This window comes from Notothenia coriiceps, unplaced genomic scaffold, assembly GCF_000735185.1.
Source record: "Notothenia coriiceps isolate Sejong01 unplaced genomic scaffold, NC01 NC01_scaffold00012147, whole genome shotgun sequence".
Taxonomy (NCBI): domain Eukaryota; kingdom Metazoa; phylum Chordata; class Actinopteri; order Perciformes; family Nototheniidae; genus Notothenia; species Notothenia coriiceps.
Genome location: NW_011344848.1, coordinates 215,741 through 236,489, shown reverse-complemented (window position 1 = coordinate 236,489; position 20,749 = coordinate 215,741). Strand labels below are relative to the sequence as shown.

General features: G+C 39.9%; 1 protein-coding gene across 1 annotated transcript in view; it reads right to left on the bottom strand.

The window, feature by feature from the left end:
* Positions 1–1,444: 1,444 nt before the first annotated feature.
* Positions 1,445–20,749, bottom strand: part of dst (dystonin) — a 109,886-nt gene continuing 90,581 nt past the window's right edge. The window contains exons 76-104 of the mRNA XM_010773185.1: positions 20,602–20,703; positions 19,903–20,004; positions 19,395–19,568; positions 18,617–18,772; positions 18,237–18,434; positions 17,473–17,601; positions 16,608–16,778; positions 15,358–15,513; positions 14,596–14,802; positions 13,683–13,802; positions 12,923–13,092; positions 12,672–12,831; positions 11,590–11,784; positions 11,384–11,512; positions 10,630–10,773; positions 10,295–10,483; positions 10,047–10,176; positions 9,689–9,852; positions 9,233–9,395; positions 8,997–9,151; positions 8,825–8,899; positions 8,639–8,656; positions 7,793–7,909; positions 6,105–6,222; positions 5,369–5,482; positions 4,056–4,246; positions 3,739–3,849; positions 3,004–3,130; positions 1,445–2,509 (exon numbers count right to left, since the gene is read on the bottom strand). Of these exons, the coding sequence (XP_010771487.1) occupies positions 2,256–2,509; positions 3,004–3,130; positions 3,739–3,849; positions 4,056–4,246; positions 5,369–5,482; positions 6,105–6,222; positions 7,793–7,909; positions 8,639–8,656; positions 8,825–8,899; positions 8,997–9,151; positions 9,233–9,395; positions 9,689–9,852; positions 10,047–10,176; positions 10,295–10,483; positions 10,630–10,773; positions 11,384–11,512; positions 11,590–11,784; positions 12,672–12,831; positions 12,923–13,092; positions 13,683–13,802; positions 14,596–14,802; positions 15,358–15,513; positions 16,608–16,778; positions 17,473–17,601; positions 18,237–18,434; positions 18,617–18,772; positions 19,395–19,568; positions 19,903–20,004; positions 20,602–20,703 (4,239 nt within the window). The 3' untranslated portion in view covers positions 1,445–2,255. The remainder of the gene's footprint in view (positions 2,510–3,003; positions 3,131–3,738; positions 3,850–4,055; positions 4,247–5,368; positions 5,483–6,104; positions 6,223–7,792; positions 7,910–8,638; positions 8,657–8,824; positions 8,900–8,996; positions 9,152–9,232; positions 9,396–9,688; positions 9,853–10,046; positions 10,177–10,294; positions 10,484–10,629; positions 10,774–11,383; positions 11,513–11,589; positions 11,785–12,671; positions 12,832–12,922; positions 13,093–13,682; positions 13,803–14,595; positions 14,803–15,357; positions 15,514–16,607; positions 16,779–17,472; positions 17,602–18,236; positions 18,435–18,616; positions 18,773–19,394; positions 19,569–19,902; positions 20,005–20,601; positions 20,704–20,749) is intronic.

The following is a 20,749-nucleotide window of genomic DNA, read 5'->3' as shown; positions in this document are numbered from 1 at the left end:
CAGAGAAAAAGCTGAGGAGCCTGACCCCTGAGCTCCACTCCACCTTTGGTCCCCAGGGGATCTGTCTCTTCTCATAGGCCAGTTACAACTACTGTCACTGCAGGTCCGGGAAACAGTCATCACTCACATTAAAGTAATGCAGGCAGCTGATCATACAAGAGCCTTAGTGTAGCTTTTGAAACTTGCAGTATGTTGTATGCAAATTGCAGTATGTTGCTTCAACAATTCAATGCAACTCTAAAAAAATTAAGTTTGGGGGTTTCTTACTATGAGGTTTTGTGTCTAACATAAATTACTCCTTTGTGGGGACATTTGTGAAATAAGTCTACAATTGCTTTTAAAACAGTCTCACAGTTTTAGTGTATGTTCATTGAAAAGACAGTGTTTTACCGTCATAGTCTCAATGAGAGAAAGATGTAGTATGTCACAGCCAAATACAAGATGCTCTGCAAACATTCCACCCTGAGCAGACCACACCCTCGATGTAAACCTCCACACTGATGCTAGCAACCAGGCTGTAGACTGTGGGAAATGACAACTGTATAAAACAAATAAACAGGAGATAACTGTTTCACTATATGGCAACAAGAAGTCTAAAAGCTTCCCATGTTCTTATACTTGAAGCACCATGTTGTATTCAAATGTTTTAATTTAGCAGCATGGAAGAAAGGGACAAGAGCTAAGCGAGATACGAGAGTTTTCAGCCATGCTAGCAGCTCTGTGAGACTAAAAGCTAAATGCTAACGTTAGTATGCTAACATGCTCTGTTACAATAGCAACATGTTGTTGCAAATTATATGTTAATATTTATCATCTTATTCATCATAGATGTGTCACTTATCAGCATTCAAACCAAGTAGGCCTAGGCCTACCGCTGAGGCTGAACTTTGTTTTTTTGAGGTCATAAACCAGTATTGAAGAAAAATAACATTTTGATCTGACTTGTTGATATTCCAAGTAATATATATCAGTTAGTTTGCTGTATGTTCAAATTTAGACCTGCTGATGGCGCTATAGAAAAAGACGGGTTACAATTAGCATTGGGTAGGTTTCCTCCTCGATGACAAACAATGTCTGTACAAAGGAACGCCATCTGATGGTTAAGATGTTTGTGTGGGAGGTTGTGGCTCAGTGGGTAGTGCGCTGATCTTCTGATCATGGGGGCACTGGTTCAAATCCCGCTGCTGTCAAACATTCCGCTGTGTCCTTGGACAAGACACTTCACCCCAAATTGTTCCTGTGGGGATTGCCCACAGTATTGAATGTATGTAAGTCGCTTTGGATAAAAGTGTCTAACAAGTGATATGTAATGTAAAACATGTAATGTAATGTGTGTCAGGACCAGTGCCAAACAGTAGGATTCATTCTTTGGGAACCATGACTGTCTGTATGAACATTCCTGCATTGTTAACACAATGAGCTAAAACAGGCGAAGCAGAGAGAATTCTTCGGTCCACACCAGCCTCTGGTGACGTTCTGCAAGCAGGTTTATTACAAAGTAATGATACAGTGACAATTTCAGCTCTACCGAAATATACCATACATAGACATGGATGCACAAGAGAATGTCTACATGGAGTGGCACCTCTTCAAGGTCAGCGCACAAGCCGCTGTGAAGTGGTCGAACTAAACAGGGATTGCAGCTGCTCACAAACAAACAGGACTTAAAAGCTTCATGATTATGAGGTTTCTGCTACTTGCCTTACATAGTGTTGTTTCAAAGGTTTCTGCAGTGCTTACTGGGGTTTATGTAATATATTGCATTGCCCTTTAAATGCATGTTGGCAGTTTATCATAGCACTTAATAATAATTGCAGTGCCTGAAATGGTACCATAATGCACCTTCTACTCCAAACATCAGCAAACATAAATTACAGTACATTCAGTAACTCTCATGTTGCCCTTCATTAGTGTGTTTAGAAATGTTAACTAACCGTATAACGTAGTCATTACCAGATATTCTAGTGTTCATCAAACCTCTACAGGTTTTTGCATTAATAAAATAAAAAATACAATAAAAACAATTTCACATATTTCACAAAAAATAAAATACATTAAAAAACAAATTCACAAGGCCATTAACATTCCATTCTCACATCATATTAAACCATATTACCTCTCAACAGAATATTTTACATCTTCGCAGCAATTTAAATAACACTCAACACATTTGCAGTCTTTTAAGTTATCTCCAGTGTCCGTTACGTGTTTAGGGTGCAACTAGCTCCTGGGTTGTTTGGGTTGAAGGCCACTGACTATCGCTTGGATCCCTTAGCCAGTTTGCTCGTGGGAGTGGTTCTTCTCTGAGGAGTGGGGATCTTGGATGGTTTCCCTCCTTTTTGATGGGACGCAGAGCGAGGCGTCCCTCGGGTCGATTCACCGACAGTCTCAGACGCGTCCGAGCACACAGACTGGATGTCTGAGATGTCAAAGTCAGAGGCGTCACTTCCTCTGCGACTGCTCCCTCTGCTTCCAGCCTTACTTCCAGGACGGCTAGAATTTCTTCTCTCTAAATCATAAAAACAAGGACAATAAATAATGCTGCGGAACAATATACAATCAAAGGTATCAGTGTTTGTCACTGGCAGGTGGTTTTATTGGAAGATTATGTTGTTAGTAATACTTTCACAGTAATCATATTTAATAGCTTAATTAGTCTCGCCATTTTGGAGGGTTTTCAATTCATACTCAATATTCCATGATGGTTGTCTCTAATTGCTTTTTCAGAAGTGATAACAAGCTAGTCATTACAAAGAAGCGTTCCTTGCAGGTTAAGTAATACATCTTGTCTTTTACCGCTTTGCAGTTTTTGCAACACCTCAGACGATTCACTCGTAATTTTCAACAGACTGGAAACCACTCTGTAGGTCCATGAAGAAGTTATTGTAATCTCAACATGTTTTATTTAAACACATCAAACTGTGTTGCTCTTTAAAATCAGAAACACTTGCTGGCACATTTTCTTCCAATATGATGAGTCGCTGAGGTCTTTTCTCTACTCACCACCTATTGTCTGTCCTCGAGCTTTCAGTACAGCAGCGCTGATGAGCGTTCCCTCCTCACCACTCTGAAATCCTTTGCCTGACAAGTACCCAGGAAGACGCAATTTGCTGCCTTGAACAGGTGTACTCTGCAAAAGAAAGAACTTTAATGACTTCCCTTGTTCTTAAAGAGAGATAACTGCACAACGTAGAGACAGTGTTTAAACGTTAAAAGAAAACATGACAGATGTTGTTGAGTTAGTTTGAAATTTGGCAGAGAGAATTCCCATTCCTTATGTTTGCAACAACCTAGGATCTATTTGAAGCAGTTAGTATTTGAAATATATGTTAAACATGTAGTTGGAAAGTCATTACAATCGCACATGCTCAGATTACATCTCAAGTTCATATTCTTGTCATTAAAATGAGACCGACGTTTTGGTCAGGCGAGAATTAAATAATCAGCAAATTAGTAATAAGATAAGTTTAAATGTTTTTAGACCCAACTGAAATCTCTAACACATTAAACCAACATCTAAAGGATCTGTCATTGTTTCAAATGCAGAATACATTGGAAAAATCTAAATCAGAAATATAAACCACTAGCAAATACACCAACTAGGAGCTCTATCTTGTCTAAATGTTGATAAATCAATATTCCTTTATATTTTGTCTCTTTATTTGATAATTGTGTGGTAGATTTCAGTCGGGTCCTGACTGCGAAGCATCCCACATCATGTTCTGTATATGACTATACCTCTGAGGATGAACCTTGGCTCTCAAAGGAGTCTGATGATTTAAGAGGAGAGGATGGTTTGCTGTTTGTAAGCCAGGGCTTATCATAATTGCGGGATATGTGTTGGGGAGTCTGGGGAACAATGGCAAATCAAAAAACACAGACATGGAATCACAAATCAAAAACGATGAGAAACACTAGATGGAAGAAACACAAAAATAAGGAAGAAATGTGATCTAATAATGTAAAATAAAGGAATAAATGAGAGGGAAATCATGATGGAGTGATCAATCAAGAGAGTGACAGAAACTAGATACCTGCGTAGCGGGGTCTCTCACCTTGGGTGTGCTGGTCACCGCTGGGCAGGGGGGGACCGCACAGCTCTGGCTGGAGCAGGATCTGTTGGGGGACGCTGCTCTGGATGATGGCCGAGACCTCCGGCCTCGATAGCGGAAGCTCGCCATCACCTGAGTGGTTCCCTCCGGCAGGATGAACTTCTCTCGCAGCTCCATGTTGGTTCTGCCTTTAGCTAATAAAGGACATTCCAGGTTAGCCGGACTGCACAGTATTAACATTGATTGTTGTGAGAGTTGATGATGATGAGTGAGATAACACTTTATTTTCTACTTTAGGGTCCCTAATTTTACTGATAATTGCATACATTTCTTGCAAGAACTGCTGCATTTACACCCAAACCAATATTAATCTACTATTATAATTTGTATTATGAATTGTTTTTAAATCTGTACGTTCAGATATATTCTTGCCTTGGAAATAACATCACAAAATGTAATTTTCCAACTACTATTCTTTGTCTAGGCTACACTAGGAATTAGAATAGAATAGGAATGTCCAAATTACCAAATTACTGGGAAATGATAAGGGACATATATAAAATAAAGTGTTAAAATGAATTCAAACTAAATATGGAATCCAAAAACTGAATAAACGATGAAAACACAAGACTCATGCTCTTTCACATCTCATCCATACTACTGCAGTACTACTACAATAAACGTTTGGTTTTTCAACCAGAAACAGACGCTTGTTTGCTTGGACTGCAAAGCAAATAGTTCAAATATTTAAACAAATTAAACTTTGCACAAACACCCTGACACCAAAAACAAGCCCAAATAAATATGACAAAACCAAGAAAACATAAATACACCGAATGAACCAAACCGAGCTGGCCCCAGTTGTGTTGAAAACAAACTGTCTTACATGCAGATTAAATCACCACTGTCAAACAAAGTAAAGTAAAAATAAATACTGTTGTCAGTTTGGTTGTGTGTTATGTAGAGACCACTCCATCATCCTCCCCAATGATGGTGTTAGTCCAGTTTTATATTTAAAAGTATAAGCGTCGGTTGAGTCTCTCATGAGGTTTATTTGTTTGATTGTCAAGCAAACCTGATAAGTGCAAAAGAAGGTCGGCTGTGAGCCCCTCGCTACATGCAGAGAGACAAAAGAGCTTGTTTGGCACTTCAGTTCCCATGGAGATGTGACTCACACAAAACAACTGCATGCATGAAAACTAGCTGAAGGACAGCTAATAGTGAGTTCATGAGAATGCCATTCACGATGAGCGCTCACACAACAACCACGATACCCAATACAAGAAGTACACACTCGGATGTGCAGACACACATACCACTGGTGGGTTCATGGAGCAAGGTGAGATATTGTGAGATTTGCCAACCTATAGGTGACTGAGTAATTGAAGAGTTTGACTCCGAGCGCAACATTTTGCTCCCGTGGTGATGAACTAGAAGAAATGATATCATGTTCAGCAGGAGGAAGGTTAAGCAGGAAATACAGAGGTTTATACTTAATACAGAAGATAGCAGAAAGAGTACATAGAGCAAAAGACGTGGGCTCAGAGAGGACGTTTCATACTGATATAAAAAGACAAAAGAAAAGACAGTCATAGAGTCTTCTTCCACTTATATTCAAATAGAAAATTAGGCTTTCCAAAGCTTTTGATGGATCAGACACCAAGCACATTTTTATAGCCTCAGTTGCATAATGAAAACCTAATAATATGTATCTGGTAATTTTGGGGAAAAGAATAACACTAAATCAAAATATCAAAATGAGTTACTTAAGTCTTAATCTAAGGTAATGTATGTATGTAATCCTCGCACTAAAACGTTTTTATGATTTCAAATCAGTTCACATCAATATGAATTATAGTTTACCGCACATAGGGGCTGTCATTTTGCAATCTGCCGAACAATTCACAAAATGATCTTTATAACAATCATGATCTTCATCAAGAGTAACTAACTACGGAAGTATACATGAGACAACATTTGATGTGTACACTTTTAAGTATTTAATGCATGTATTTTGCGTTGTGGCTTTTTGTTGGGAACTGTTGAACTTACCTCGACAGGGGTCGTTCTTCACCAGGAACTCATCCAGAGCCATCCAGCCTCCTCCCACACGCACCATCACAGTGCTGCGTAAAATCCTTACGAGCCGGAGCTGCTGAGAGTCTCCAAACTATGAGGGGGGGGGGGGGGGGGGCAGAGAGAGGGGGAGTGTGAAATTGCTGACCTCCGCATGAACACTCTTTACTGCAGGTGAAAAGCTGTGCAACCCCGAAAACCAGACTGGTTTGGGGAATGACATTAATACCAAATGTGACAACTTCAATTCAAATCTTCGGGCAAAAATCAAACAATCATCAAAGTTTCCGTCCACTTTAGTACTGATTTCCTTCCCATGTTGCACAGATTTACACAAACAGGATTATGACCCAAGTATTTTTTGTTTTCATTCACAAAGACACAAATGACACAAAAAGGCAATCCAACTGGCTTTCTTCTAGCGAGTGTGCTGTTGTGTGAGATCAAATCTGTTGTTCCTAATATACCTTATGAGTGAATTCATCCCACATAGCCTCATTTGATGCAGAGCCATACTCATTTATTGTTGAGACAAAACTATTAGCTAATATTGGCCTGCAGCAGATGCTTTGTATTGGTATTTGTGTATACAATTTGGTGCATAAAGACACAAAGTTACACAAAAAAGTCCTTTTGGTAACTTAGAAACAGTACCTTCATCACATGTTTTTTGTGAAGTTTAGGGGACTGATATTTTACTATTGCATCATATGATTATTTATTCTATGAAATAGTAGACTCAGGCTAGTAACAGTCAGGCTCTACACTGTTATCTGTCACAGATTATAGCTTATTGAATGTCAGTTTATGCAGTGTATTGACATGCTGCATAGTAAATAAAACACTTAACTGATACATTTTAAATGTCAACCCAAAGCCTATTACCTACAAAATAATAATTGTTCTTCTTCAAGTGTTCTTGGGTTCCCATAAATACAGCAGTGGAATATATTAATTTAAAAATGAATGTGTGGCTTTATTTTCCAATATGTGTGGTTTTAACCAGTGTATGGTTTCAGTTTGCTGCCTGAACTGCAGGTCGAGCCTGTGAAGAAAACATTAACTGAAGGCACATTATTTCACCAGCAGGAGGCACTAGAGAATCATAATTTGCCTTCATCATACCAACCACGAATAGCAAACATAAGAACAGGTGAGCATGTGATGGATGCGAATGGTTTGAGGTTTATGAGATGACACACAGAAGTCAGCCAGTTGGATGTGACCATGAGCATTAGCACAAAGACATCATTCACAATCACAGCTGCATGCTTTCTGTCAAAAACAATTCCACACCATGATCAAGCAGACAAACAGCAAACTCCCGCAATCCAGCACTTTCTAAGACTACGAATCAAAAGCTCAGGTTGCACTGATAAGGATGCGGATCCAATGCAGCTAGCTCCAATGACATAACGGGATAAACATGAGGAATGGTTTCAAATCATTTCCGTCTAATAATCCATCACAGTGACACGCAGACATGACCAAACACTGATGACGCTCCGCTAAGTGCGTATTAACTCATGAAGTCTCTTCAACTGGTAAAAACGTTTTATGATTTGTATAATGATTTAATGCCACTGGTGATTTAAGTGATCAAAATGTGATGATGATCTGGAGAAAAACGAGGCACAAAACATATTTTAAGAATAACCATTTACCAGAATACAGCTTTCCAAAACTGCAACAGGTAGGTGGGGGGTAAGATTTTGATTTTCCCTGTTTGCTAATGTCTCGTCGCCGAGTAAGGAGTCATGTAAGCATTGGACCTGACCAAACTGTCAAAAGAGTTATTATAATTAATTGTTGTGTGACACATCAATGCAAACTACTTTATAAAGCAACACGAATGCCCCTCTTACTAACACCTCCCATTATTCATCTTAATCCAAATAAGCTTCAGCAAGCATAGGATCACATGAGTTTGAAACTGCAACATGCAATTTGTCAACACATAGTAACTCAGTCGGTAAAATGAAAAGTAATATATTCATTGAAATCATCATCATAACCTGACTATGTAAATAGTTCATTTCAAATCATTCACAACAGTGTGAGTGTAGCACAAAAATATGTCAGCCATGTTTGTAAATCATTCCCATGATACTGAAGAGCCCAAGGCAAGCACACAGAAAGCATTATTTTCCAAGCTGCGCAGCAGATGAGTTTATGCCCGTGGACTTATAAAAGATAAGGCCTGAAATGGTATTGGCTTGTTATATTGTTTATCTGAAACTCAAAAGCAGATACTGTATATCAATAAATAATAAAAATATATGTTCTGACGTAAGACTGAAAATGCATCTTAGGCCAATGATCCTCGTGGATTACATCAGACGGCCATAGATCTTTAACTCTACTTCTGAGTTTCATTCTGTAAACATCAGCCAGGACTCTGGGCAGAGAGGGTTCATTAGAAAGCAAACATGGTAAATGAAAAAAGACGTAAGGCTTGCTAAGGCACAGAACAGAGGGGTAAAAAAACACAAGAGGACTTTCATATGTACCTGGTTTCCAAGGTAGAACTGGGGATGTGAGGAACAATAAAAGAATATAAGAACTGTTAGATTTTACAACGTATTGGCACTTCTTGAAGAACTTACCTGCTAGTATTCAAAACATTTTAAGGCAGTGTGTGTGTGTGTTTATTGGAACATCTGCAAATAATAATATTTTCTTTCAAATATTCTTACCCGATATTTGTTGGCGCCAATTTGCTCCACTTGGAATCGTTTTGTACATTTACACTTTGCCACTTGTCTTGTAACCTACAAACAGAGAAAACATTTGATTGAAACACAATTCTTTAGATATAAATATCTAGATATACATTTCAGAAATTCTTGCCATAAGAGATTTTATCACCTCATCTTCAATTTTGTCAGCATCTGTTAGCGGTTTGTAAGCATCCTTGTTGGGATGAAGAGCTGCCACAAACTCATAGTAGTCAATGTATCCATCACCATCTCTGTCGAATATGTCTGCCACTGCGCTCATCTCCAGACGACTGGTGGGGAATTCTACAGGAGAGCCATGAGTGTTACAAAATGGGGTGGGGGTACATGCTTTTTTGTATGTGAGTTTGTATGTTGGACACTTACTGGAGGACAGGATGCCCTCTATAAACTCCTGTCGGGTCACTTTGCCATCTTGATCCTTGTCGATGCGGCGGAAGAAGTCCATGACACGAGACTTCTTGTGGTTCATCCAGCGCATGTAGCGCTTCCGCCACACGTCAAAGTCGAAGTTGGCAAATTCCTTCAACTGCACAGAAACAATAAAGGGGGATATGAACACAACTTTCAGAATTTCTTATTGTTGTAATTGGATTTTTATATTTTTCAGATTAATTTAGATTTGAAAATGTATTTTGTAAGTGCAAGGTATATATATATATATACTATTTAGGTACATACAAATACAGAATACTTGGTTGTAGAACTGTGTAGGAATGCCATTGTGATTAAATCTTTTGTTTAAGAAATCAATTTGAATGGGCTTTAACTTCCACACTCAATGATAACTCTTGTCTGTGTAAATCTTGAGTGTTTGATTACCTCCTCCAGTCGGTCCAAGGCATCGTTGAGTTTCCTCCTCCTGTCCAAAGCCAGCAGCCACACGTGCTGCCACTTAGTGACCAGCAGGTTGACCCGCGGGTTCTTGGTCTCAATGGGAGGCTGCGTTGCTGACGCATACATCGTCTGTGTGGGAGAGCGTTTTCCTGCAAGTGAAAGACAAAAACCCTTATGGTGACTTTGATCTAGCCATGTTATGAGCAGGAATAGATAAGCACTGACATCATTCCAGGTGCTAAAATTGGAGAAGATGAGGATGTGGAGTCACCCTGCAGTGACTAAACAACAGGGCCAGATGGCTCAGGTCACGCTCTCTGAGGGGCATTTATAGGGTACATACTTCCAGTTCTTCCTTTGTCAAGCACAGGGATGTGAGACTGGACAGGGGGCTCCACAGCAGCCTTCCTTTTGTGTGTCTTGGTGATTTTGTCAACATCTGGTTGCTTCCTGGTCATTTCCTCCATGAATGCCTGCAGGGAAAAGCAACAAGTATGGTTCCAGTAAATGTACATTTACAGTCAATAACAACAATCAAGTCGTTTTACTAAATAACAACACTAGTTCTGTTTATCTACAGCTTTTCTTTACCTGGTGTTCTGCTATGAGGCCTTTGACCTCCTCCAGCTCCTGTGGCAGCAGCTCCTTGTCCTTATCGTTGAGGTTGGTCTCGGCCCACTGGAGCCAGGTCAGCAGATTCTCCAGCAGCTCCTGAGTGGCTAACAGCTCAGAGAGAGCCGTAGCCAGCCGCTTCTGGTGCTGCCGCGCCCACGCCTGCACCTGTAACAGTAACATTAAACACATTGTTCACACTAAATAGAGATACAGCAATTCCTTTCGTGTGATGAGGCATTATATTTAGTGATTTGTGTGGGAAAAGGCTGCAGGAAGTTATACGATAGGCATGTATGCAGCTGTGCACTGACCTCTTCAAGACGAGCTTTAATGATGGTGTTCCAGTGTTTGATGGTTGTGATAGAGTCTGGATGGCAGATGATCAGAATAGCTTCCCCCAGACTGGTTGCTTTATTTAGAGCCACTCGTTTCTCCTCAAGTTTCTTGATGAACTCCTTAAAAATAGCAAATGGGTACAAGATTAGATTTCTATCTGGATTCTCTTTGGCAAACTTAAAAGGAAGCACTGCTCATGACGTTTTCATTGTTGGAGATAATAGTGACCTCCTCAGGGAAGTTGTTCCAGAGTGGAGGGCCCTAAAAGATAAGGTCACACTTGGTGCTCAGCACAGACAGCTGTCAGAGCCTATTTATCTACAATGCTGGATTGTGGGAATGAAATATAACATCTACTAACAAACTGTTTATTCAAGCAACCTTCTACTTATTTATACAAATAGTTATCACCACAATAAACCATATTTAATTTCGTCTTAATGTACATTATTTAATTTCATATTCTGTTCTTGTACATATCATATTCTATTTACATGTATACAGACTTCTTGCATAATTGTTTTATTTGTATCTTATTATATATGCTGCATTGTTGGAGGAGCTCAGGTCAGAAGAATTTCATTGCCATTTCTACACTGTAGCTTATATGACAATAAAACCTTTGAATCTTGATAGCCTGAAAAGATGCCAGCATGTGAACGGTATTAATTAACTTAGTCATAAAAAGTTTAGTTTGAGAGGGAAAAATAGAAATATTTGCATGCTTGCCTTGTGTTGTTCGATAAGCGTCTGCAGCGCCTCCTCGTCATCAGGCAGGCTGCCATGGAAACGCAGACTCTGCTCGGCCTCGGCCAGCCACTCCAGCAGGATGTGAACGGTGGAGTGAAACTCCTCAGCCTGCGGCGAGAGGACACACATCAGCCAGCTCTCAGACACACTCTGCCTTCTACGTACCAACAGTAGCTCCGCAGTACCTGGCACAGCGCCTGCTCCAGCCGCGCCTGCTTGGACACCGACAGGCTGCACACCGTCTCCCAGCGGGTGCTCAGCTCCTGCATCTGCACCTTCACCCAGGACGAGTCATCGTGGCTGATGTCCGTCAGATCCCTGGCTGAACGTTTCAGGGCCTGAACGCTGACCGTCCTCTTTCCCAACTCCTTCTGGAATACCTGCAGCGACCAATCAGAGAAGGACACAGTCAAACTACATGAACCCATATACAACATGCATTATACAGGTTTAATATGTGTGTATTTAAAGCTCTATATATACAGTCTACGCATTCAAGCAAGTTTATGTTACACTTTTTACTGTAATAACAGTTGCTTTTCAAAGTTTCAATATTAAGTCACGTATAACATACAAAGAAAAGGAAACTGAACTGTGAGGACATAAATATCAAAATAAAAATCCCAACAGAAAATGTAGATCTTTGTCATCCAGCATTAAACAAACGCATGATTCACACAATGGAGAAGAGAAGATATAGGCATAATTAAAGTAAAACTTAAATCAAACTCAAATAAATCAGTTTTTCTGGAACAGCAACAAACAACCACCCCTTAGCATGTCTTATTCAATTTGGCAAGAGAACAATTAAGAGTACACCTAATCTTTTACACTTTAACAAAGTAAAGAACATACAGTATATGATCCATAAGTAATGAGAGGGAAGTAAAATTGCTTCTCGCTATTTATTATTTAAATTAAAAAGTCCAGAGGGAAATTGTGCTAATGGATTACAAAAATCTAATTCAAAAGTTCACAGATGTTAGTTCATTAGAAAACAGAAGTACTTCCATTGCCAATGTAGTGGAGTTATAACTTGTTCTTTATACTAATCTTCAAAGAACAAGGACTTTGAATGGATAGGCATTACAATGCTAGCTCGTTTGTGATGTAAATATGAGTCAACCCCTGGTGTGGTTTAAGTGCTCTTTATTTTCTATTGTGATAATAAACTATGAGTGATAAAAGGAAAGGGTGGGGTCAGTGCAGCAGCGAAAACTTTTATGTTTCTGAAGTTTGCGTTGCTGTGGTCTGCTGTTGTTCCTACCTTGTGGGTGTCTATCAGGTTGAGGACCAGGTCTATGTCTCCGTGTACGGGCTGGTCCTCAGCCAGCTGAGGCTCCACCCTGTACAGCCAGTCAATGAGAGCCTGGAGAGCGTCTGTAAACTGTCCCGAGAACAACAGGGCCTCCTCAAGCTTGTTTTGTCTGCGAGAGTGCACAGATCAATCACAGTGAATGAAGAATCTCTTATAGTCTCAATTGTTATTAAAACATATGCAGGAAAATTATTTCTTACCTTTCTACTGACTTGCCACAAACAGTGTCCCATTTGTCCCTCAGCTCACTCAGCATGTCATCCAGCTTCTGGTTGTCATCTTGCAGGGAGGTCTTGTCTTTCAGGGCCCGTCCTGTCCGAGTGGTGGTGTCGTACACTGAGTGTTTGCTGCCAACAGCTTTTTGGAACTCCTGCGTATGAGAAATAGTGTCATCAAAACACTGCTACCTCCAAAACAATAATTAAAAGGGTTTTAAATGAAAAAGCTGTGAAGTGAAAAGTCAAGTTCACTGGATTGTTTTAAATGTCTTGCTTTAGATGTGCTGGGTTACAGTGAACCTTCTCAGCTTTTTCTTCCTTCTACTGTAGACAGTATCCTAATCTGTGTGTGTTGTAAGATTAAGGAGACGGTATTCTGTGAGGGAAACCCAAAAAAGGGTCAAAAATTAAGAGTCACTGGGATTAAGAGTATCCAAAAGCATTTGTTCCATCCAGGGATTATGTAGGATTAGCGCAATATCCCCGCATACAGTAACACTGTAGAGAGAACAAGAGGGGAGTGGGTGGGGTATAACGCGGGTGAATGCACGACTGATGCTTTTTGTGGATACTGTATTTCCAATAAATATTTTTTGCAGTTAGAATTGCTGCTTCCAACTCCCACATACTCATACTGTCTAATTATTCTGACTTGTGTCGGTTAAATGAATGAAACTCTATCGTCAAAGGGGGCTGGTTATTTTAACTGTAACTAAATCATCATAAAACAATGCTTTGTCACCTTGTGCTGCGCCAGCTGCGTCTTAATTTTGTCTGGATCGTTTGCAATTTCCACTTCTGAGTCCAAAGTCTTCTCAGATTCGTCGAGCCACTCCATCAGTTTATTCCACGTCTCATGGAACTAAAGAAACAAACAATGCATTTAAAAAAAGGTATGATGTCAATTGATTTATGGCAGTGTTCTGTTCAAACAGGAAAGGCTCACATTAATAAAACACTGTAATAAGCTCCAGCCAGAAAATGATCAGGTTTGATATCGTATTTCCAGATCTTTCCAATAACAATGAAACATATCCTCATAGCAGTGAAACAAAGCCAGAGATGGCAAAAGTCCACACATCCTTTACTCAAGTAGAAGCACAGATACTCGTGTTTAAAAATACTCTGGTAAAAGTAGAAGTACTGACTAAACTTCTTTACTCAAGTAAAAGTAAAGAAGTATGGGCTTCCAAATGTACTTAAGTAAAAAGTACCCATAACTACCAACTGTTTTAAAGAGTAACTGACCTCTAATAATAATAATATTAATAGAACAATAATGTCATTTTTAGCTAATGAATGTTTCGATGCTGAACAATGGCAAAATTACAAAGTTTTCTTCTTTAGAGAAGACCAGGAAATGATGGATACACGGATCGTTTTCAAATCAATAGGCACGCAATGACTCTAAATAATAATGATCACGCCACCAAACGTAGATTAAAACTAAAGTAACAAACCTGTTTTGAAAATGTAAGAAGTAGAAGGTACAGGTATTTGTGTTCAAAAAGTAAAAAGTCGTATAAATAGTGGAGTAAAGTACTGATACCAGAAAAATTTACTTAAGTACAGTAACGAAGTATTTGTACTCCACTACTTCCCACCTCTGAACAAAGCTGATTTCAACCCCCTGAATGAATACTATAGAACAGTACCTGTTTGGCCCTCTTCCTGGCGTCGTCCAGCAGGCGGCCTCGCTCCACAGACCGCTGTACCAGCTTCTCCCAGCGGCCCTGCACGCTCAGCAGCAGATTCTTGATCAGCACCACATCCTGTTTCTGGCTGAAGTACTTCAGGTGTGTTCCTGTCTTGTCCAGTTCAATTATGTGTTCCCTGTGGGAGTTCACCTCTGTCACAAACATCTGCACGGCACACAGAGGAGAGAGGGGGTTAGTTCAGGTGTTATAATACCAAAAGAGGAAACAGGCTTTTTAATTGACAGCAGAGTTATTGATCGGCTAATGAGCTTTGTTCTGAATGAACAAACAGTGTGGAGTCATTACATTGATGTTGGCTTGATGACAAGGAAAATGAAACTGCCCTTTTCTGTATGACACTGATATTATGTATATATAATATCCTGCTTTATATTTTGTAACTGAACATTTATAATTCAACATGTATATTTTCTACTTTTTTTATCGCTATTTTATTGCTATTGAGATGACATTTTGAAATGTTTATTTCTAGTCTTTTAATTGTTATTGTACAATGCTATGTCTTTTAATGCTGCTGAAACAGAAAAATGGCCCAACTTGGGATCAATAAAGTACTTCTTATCTTATCTTATATAGCGTCTGGATTAAAGCATGGAATTGCATAAAAATGTGTCCACTTAGAATCACAGCAATCATTTCATAATTATACATATGTAATAATTCAAGGCTGTGAAACCCTCCTCTCTGCACGAGCAATACCTTATGCTCATCAATCTGAAACATGATGGTGTCCATGATGAGGGAGGCGGAGGAAACCATGTTCAGTGTCTGCTCGGCCTGGGTGAGCCAGTTGATGAAGTCTTGCAGAGAGTTATGGAAATCCGTGGCCAGCGTCAAGGCTTCCTCTAGTTTCACCTGCAGAAACAACACATCGTCAGGATTTATGCACAGACATGGAAACAATCCTGTCGTCTGGTCGCACTAATATCATCCATATCCTGCTGCTGAAAACAAACCGCTTGGTTGCCACAACACTAGATAAAAAGGAGTGGAAAAAAACTATTACACTTCAATTGTGCCGAACATGACCTCTAATTACACAGAGGAAGTCAACATCTCTGGAGAGGTGGTGGTGGAGCAGGAGGGGAATGACGAGCTTTTAATTCAATGAGGGAAACATCCATTTGTTACAGCCAAGGCCACTGGCTCATCACGTGGCTGTAAATGGTAATGACATTACGAACCTGCAGAGAGTTATTGGTAATAATGCTTCATAAAGCAAGAGAGAGGTTAATAGACTCTACTTACGCTATTATTTGAATAAACTATTTTATGCTTGGCAAACGTGTTTGTGCTCACTAGACTGTGGAAGTCTCACATTGCTGAAGAGAGTGTGGGCCAGCAGCTGCAAGTCTGTGTGGCTCTAAGATTTACCCGACTCTATATTTCTGGGAACAGGACCAAAGTAAATAGGTAGAAAAAGCAAAAATGTTACAGCAAACTTTCAAGCCAACAGAATATACTGTAAGGAGCTCCATATCTGGATAGAGAGCGGTTGGAGGAGGGGGTAAGGAGAGAAGCTTATTCTTTAAGCCATTTTATATGAGGATGTTTATTTATCGTAACAAAAAAAGTGAGAAAATGTCACAAGGGAATAACATCAATACGATTTCCACAAGAACAACATAGTGACCGATGACTTTTAGTTTTCTTGATTAGCACTATTATTCATTGTTTGCATTTGACAAGTCTTCACTGTAACAGACCACAGTTGTTCCACGCTGACTCAGAGCGCTCTGATCTACAGTGTAACCACATCCTGTGTGTCTGTGCCAGCACGCCACGTCATTTACACCATTCATTATCAGCACCGGGATTACAGGCTCATAAATACCGAGTCATAGCTCAAGTGTGTGTCAGCGATCTCTCACTGGGGATCTACAGTAGGAATAGTTAAGCTGACAACAGTGAAGCCCTATATGTCTTCGCCACAACTCTCCACTGCATACCTTTCTCTCAGCGACCTTCCCCTGCACGGCGTCCCATTTGTCCTTTAGGTTGGCGAGGTCCTGTTCTGTGTTGCTGTCCGGACCCTCGGGTGTTATGGCAAGCAGCTGTTGACCCTTGTTCATCAACTCCTGATACAGATCCTCCTTCACCTCCAAGGCAGAACACAACTCCTGCAAGAAAACATGACATAATGACACGAGGGAAGCCATTGTCAAAGATAATGAATTATAGCTCTTATAGAAATGTATTTATTAGGATAAACCCCTTGAGATGCACCATCTCGTTTTCAAGGGGGTCCCGACAAAAGCAACGTCTTACATACATACATGAACAAAAAGCAAAGCATGACAAACAAGGACAAACCACGTACAATCTGTTAAGTCAAATTCATGAAATAATACATACAATCATTATCTGCTTCAGTGTTAGATAGAACGGGAGGATCTGAATGGTGTGTAAGTAATTGGTTAATGCACAATATTTATTTCACTTTATATTTCTAGTACAAAAATGCTGTGAAAATAACACTCTTAGAGGAAAGGTTCCCACAACTAATGTCTTTGTTTTTGGCCCCCTCATTACTGAAGCTCCTTCAGGGGGCGTTTGTTGTGAAAGTGTCTCCTCCATTAAAGAAAGAGGAAAACAAAGGAGGGAAAACATTCCTAAATTCATTATAGTCAGACGTGGCGAAATCAATTTGACACGCTTTAAAAGGCTCTGTGTCATGTTCGGAAGGGGGATGCAAGCAGTGTATTTTGCAATGTCATTTAATTTTCACACTTCAGATAAAACACAGAAAAGACATCGTCGTCTCCTTCCAAGCCTGCTATCTGTATGCAGCCTTTCATAATGTTAAACACATACCAGATGGGCGTTAAGCTGCTCCCGGGCCGTGTCTGGTAAGCCTCCCACAGCCTTTGATGCCAACAGCTGACGTTCTGTGTCTTTCAGCCATTGCTGCATATCTTCTATCTCACCATGGAAACCTTGGGCCTACAACACAATACAACCTGAGTCAGGACAAAAGGTGTCACGCACATTCATTGTTAGCATCCCATGGGTGAGAGGAGGATGTCTGAGTTATTAATTCCTCACATTCATTAGCAGTAGTAGTGGGTTTTTGCAGTATTCCGCAGTATAAACTAAGACATTTAATTAAATAAAGCATTTGATAAGAAATTCAATAAAGTGAAAGTGTCACTTTCATTTAAAATAAATTGTTAAAATGGTTGAACTTTTAAAGCTCACCGAGTAACAAATAAATAAGAATACATATATATTCTTTTTTGGCATTTTTTCTGATAAGAACACCTTTCTTTAAAACCTGGTCAAGATTAAGTGTTATGTTAAACAACATTCTTAACATTCAAAAAAACATATTTATGTTTCCCTTATCCCCCCTGACATCAAAGCATGCTGCTAAAGGTCAAAGTTATGAATAGAAACTCCACAGGATAAAAAAAAAGGAATAAGGAGGGGGCAGAGAGAGGGATCACTCCTCCAAAAACAATGTATGACTTTCACATAACTTCCTTGCTACCCTGGGAGAAAATAATCAATCATGGCTTATTAAACATCGAATAATGACATGAAGGTGATTTAAGTTACAGCGAAAGTATGTTTCATACCTGAAGCAGAGCGCTCTTGAGTTGTAGCTTCCTCTGATCCGTCTTCTCCAGGATTTCTTCCCACCGCTGGTTCAGGTTCTCCAGTTTGCTCTGCAGGCTAGAAGCTTCCTCTCCAGCGCTCAACTCCACCAGGTCTTTACCGGCCTTATTGACCGTCTCGACCGTCGCCTTGTGAGCAGACACATCATTCTGTAGAACCTGTGGAGATAAAACAGCCAAAAGAAATTAGATACTGGGTGGACGGATCTGAAAGACACATTTAAATCTACATGGGTAAAAGGTCATTTTGGAACAAACAATAGAGGGCGATACATCCACTGCCTCTTTGATGTTTTTCTGATGCTCATTTACAAATACATGAATTTGCACTTTTGCCGTACATGATGCTTGGCGAGCTCGATCTCCACGGCTTTGGGGTCTCCTCCAGTCTTCCTCTGGTCACTGAGCAGCTCCTCGGTGTGGCTCATCCAGGCCAGCAGCTCGTCCAGTGCATGCTGGAACTGACCCAGAGCCAGCAGGCCTCCCTCCAGTTTGTGCTGAATTAACAACAGATTAAACCATTATATATTACAGCGCGTGAAAGCACTGGCATGTAAACATTACAAAATATTCCATGGATCCATAGTTGAGTCTGTTTTTGTAGAGAGTTGCATACTGTATCTAAACAGCGTATAGGCCATTTAAGTCACTTTTGAAGATGTATCTTCATACTGTACAATGGCTTTCATATAATATCTTCTAAAATTATACAGTTTAAAAATGTGATTTTGGTTTATTTATTTTCCTTATGCTTGCCAGGTTATTTAAACTGTTTCTTGTATTTTATCACTGTCTTCTATGTGTAGATTTAAAGCAGTTTGTAACACTGGTTTGTTAGTGTTGTTATTTTCTTTTCAGTCATGTTTGTTGGTCTGTTTGTCTGAATGTTAGCGGGATAACAAAACAAATACTGGCCTGATTTTAACTAAACCTGTTGGAAGGGTGTACCGTAGGCCAAATAAGAACCTATTAAATGTTGAATCCTGGGGCAGGTGCACAAAATATGCTCTACCATTGCTCATCAAATTATTTAAAGCACATATTGCCCCATTAAAGATTACATTCATTACATAAAGTGTGTGCATAAAGCTTCCCCTCTACATGTCTCCCTTTCCCGACCTGTCGGCTGATGATCTTCTCGTCGAGGTTGTCCCAGAGCATTTTGAGCTCAGACATTGGCTCCTGGATGGCCAATCGGTCGGCCTCCTCCGTCACCTTCTTCAGCAGGAGACCGGCCTGGTGGTTCAGGCGCTCCATCTCAATCTGCAGCTGGTACGCTTCTCCTTTGAACTCCTGGAACATACAGTGGTACAACCCACTCAGTCAACAGAAATACAAAAGCTTTTTGGACAATACATCCAAACCCGGCTATGCTCTTTCAAGCATTAAGCACAATGTGACAACTTTATGAAGCAGAGATTTAATACAAACTGGAGAAGGTATGAATCATGATATTAATACAGCTGTGGTTATGGCAGAGACTCTGTAGCACTGAGTACAGGAGTAAAGTTAGATATAAATACATAGGACATAGCAGAAGGGAATTATAGAAATATCCTGCTGTTAATTATTTAAACAAAATTACTTTTTGTTTAAATAATTAACAGCAGGATATTTGAGACTTTACCTTGTGCTCTACAATCTGCTGCTTGACAGTTTCCAGGTCTGTGCCGACGGGTGACATTGAATCCAGTTTGCCCTCCAGAATATCCACCCAGTCAAACATACCCTGTGAACAGGGTGGGAAACCATTGTTACTGAGAGAAAACAGCCTTAGTGCACACACAGGGAGTCATGTTTCACATCTAGTGTCATGTTAAGCACCGATACAATTGGTCTGAAGTAAATAGTATCATAGTAACAAAGTACGCAAACAAACAAAACAATTAGAAAGAAGCTCTTCTCTTGAATACATTTTAAAGGTGTGTTTTCAGTCAAACTAAAATAGTCTTAGAGAGGAGCTTTTCTTTCAAACCAAGAAAAGAGTTCATACACATGAGAAGAAGTTTGAGCAAAATAAAGCGAAGCGCTGTGGTTGGTGTTTATTGTTTCAAATTTAAAAAGGTCTCTCATAAAATGTATCACTTCATCAAGGGCAATAAAAGAAGGGTTTTACAATCTGGCTGGCTCCTTGTGTGTGTTTAACTCTAAAGTGCATGTGCACGTCTCCATTACCAATTCTATAATTAGTCATACAATAAAAACAAATAACAGTAATGAAAAAGTGGTATGAGTCACATGAAGATTCAGGGTAATTTCAGAAGCCTTACTCGGTATTTTTTCAGAGAATTCTTTAAAAGACACAGTGAAGGAGTGATCATAGTACCTGCAGGCCGTCCTGAAACTGCACGGCAGCCTGCATGGCTTCTTCCAGCCTCTCTACTCTCTCCTTCCAAGACTTATTCAGATTTTCCCACGCTGAGTTCACCTGGAAAAATGATCGGGTAACTTTACCATAAGCCATGTGTAACCAC